Genomic DNA, 2,500 nt, shown 5'->3' on the forward strand with positions numbered 1-2,500 from the left:
ACGTAGGCGAGTGACTTGAGACTGGCGAACGTGCCTGGGCGGTCGGATTCGTAATTTTAATAACCAGATTATCCTAATTAATCCCGAACGGTAAGAGGGAGGGACATCTTTCGAGGCACTGAGATGGGGAGCTGCATGTGTATGTCTCTGATTCGTTGTCAGGCCCTATTTCTATTTTTATTTATTAATGTTTTGTAAGGCGTATTATGCACGTCGCGACAGAGGTTAGGTATTATACCTCGCTCGCTCTTTCTCTCTCTTTCGCTGTTTTAACACACAGACACATATATATGTGTGCGTGTATATATATATATATATATATATATATATATATATATATATATATATATATATATATATATATATATATATATATATTTATATATGTATGTGTGTGTGTGTGTGTGTGTGTGTGTGTGTGTGTGTGTGTGTGTGTGTGTGTGTGTGTGTGTGTGTGTGTGTGTGTGTGTGTGTGTGCGTGTGTGTGTGTGTGTGTTCAGTTGAGTGCCGGATGTTAATAATGTGGTTTTACCCAGAAATTGAAGGTTGTAATACTAGATAATTGAATTAAAAACAACATCAATCTATATGAATTCAGTTGTGATAACTTAGGTGGCTCCTTGCTCTCATCTTGCACAGGGAGAGAAAGGTTGGGGAAAATTTGTGGCAAGAACAATACGCCATGATAACGCCAGCAGATTTATTCTTTTATTATTTGTTATTTTATTATTCATTATTATTATTATTATTATTTACTTATCATTCTTTTTTATTCATATTTTTTCTTATGGCCTGGAGACAGCATTCAAATTAGTCGAAGGAGACGATTCCGAGTGGGCCAAGGAATGAATTGCGAAAGGAACAATGGATCAAAGTATAGAACATAAAAGAAAAACTGTGAAAGAAGGGAAAGTACCGATCATTTGTTCGTCCAGGGTAGGAACGGAAAATACCAGGGAGTGGAGTTGGGTGCTTGGATCCCGTCTCACTTATGCTTTTATTCTATCTATTCTTTATGATTTATTATTCATTTATAATTATTAGAAAAGGGGGATTTAATTAAATTAACAGAAAATATTTATAGATATGTGTGAATATAATACATACATATTTTTTACACACACACACACACACACACACACACACACACACACACACACACACATATATATATATATATATATATATATATATATATATATATATATATATATATATATATATACATATATATATATACATACATACATACATACATATATATATATATATATATATATATATATATATATATATATATATATATATATATATATATATATATATTACATGTGATTCCACGCTTCCTCCGTCAGTGATACGAAGTTCCTCATGTGACTTACCCGGCTGCAGCACAGTGAGGCCGGTATGGTCGAGGTCCAGCGACACGAGCGCCGGCAGATGCACGAAAGCCCACGAAGGAAGAGCCTTCAGAGGGTTGTGCGCCAGCGAGAGGACCTGCAACGTCGCGGACTTCATCGAGGGGAAGCCGGCGATGGAGTTATTCCCCAGCAACAGTTCAGTCAAAGCGGCAAAGTTCTGGAGGGAACCGAAGGGGAAACTCGTGATTCGGTTCGAGGTGAAGTCGAGAGAGAGCGCTGTGCTGAAGCCGCCGGTGAAGCCTCCTGCCTTCACGTCCTCGAGGATTCCTTCGCGAAAGACCAGCGCTCGGAAGGTGACGTTCTCGAAAACGTCTTCGGGCAAGGTCGTGAGTTCCAAGTTCCTCTCCACGCGGATGGCATTGAGTTCGGGATCGGGGAAGTCAGCACCAAAGATCGTATAAAGGTCTTCTTTATTTACGTCTTGGCAACTGATGTCGGCCCACAGGTCATCCTTTTCGAAGCAAATACACGGCCATATGTCTTTGCCTTCTGGACAGGGCGATACGTTCGAAACTACAGTATTATTAGCACTTGTTGGCGATTTTATCGTAATGTCACAGGAAGCAACACCAATCAGCAGAGCGATTTTAGTGAAGAGGGAGCTCGACCACATCTCTGCGCAAAGTGAAGCTTGAGGCAAATCTAGTGATAAAATTGTGTGGTGAGATATATATAATATGCGATACTGACAGATGTCTAGTCTGTTCCACCGCGCGAATGCTTGTCGTTGTCTTAAAAATGACTAATTCTTGAGAGTAATTTTGGAAAATAAGACAATGCTTTTTCTTTCTCGAAAAATGTATTGATAAATAATCATGTTTTTAGATACGGACAGATAACATAGACAAATATTATGACAGTAAAAATTATCTACTGTACTAATCCATTATGGGAAGAGCCTGTGCTATAACTTATCTGTTCATTCCTCTTATCTGTGTGTGAAATGAATATTCAAATGCAGCTTTTATGAATTTCGTATCAACTACGACCTGAGAAAGTTAGATTTCAAGACAATAATATTAACGGATAAGGTTCTAGTTGAGACATAGTATCACATAGTAATAATGAAAATGGTAATG

At 38.0% G+C, this 2,500-nt stretch overlaps 1 protein-coding gene across 3 annotated transcripts in view; it reads right to left on the bottom strand.

Moving 5' to 3' along the window:
• The window catches only part of LOC113806563 (oplophorus-luciferin 2-monooxygenase non-catalytic subunit), a 6,538-nt gene extending 4,417 nt beyond the window's left edge, over window positions 1–2,121 (bottom strand). For 2 of the 3 annotated variants that reach the window (XM_027357718.2, XM_027357720.2), the window contains exons 1-2: window positions 1,383–2,121; window positions 1–34 (exon numbers count right to left, since the gene is read on the bottom strand). The exon at window positions 1–34 is cut by the window's left edge and continues 119 nt beyond it. In XM_027357718.2, coding sequence (XP_027213519.2) covers window positions 1–34; window positions 1,383–2,034 — 686 coding nt within the window. In that variant the 5' untranslated portion in view covers window positions 2,035–2,121. The remainder of the gene's footprint in view (window positions 35–1,382) is intronic. The other variant, XM_027357719.2, reaches the window with a different exon arrangement.
• Between the last annotated feature and the right edge of the window lie 379 nt (window positions 2,122–2,500).

This window comes from Penaeus vannamei, chromosome 7, assembly GCF_042767895.1.
Source record: "Penaeus vannamei isolate JL-2024 chromosome 7, ASM4276789v1, whole genome shotgun sequence".
In the NCBI taxonomy this organism is placed as follows: domain Eukaryota; kingdom Metazoa; phylum Arthropoda; class Malacostraca; order Decapoda; family Penaeidae; genus Penaeus; species Penaeus vannamei.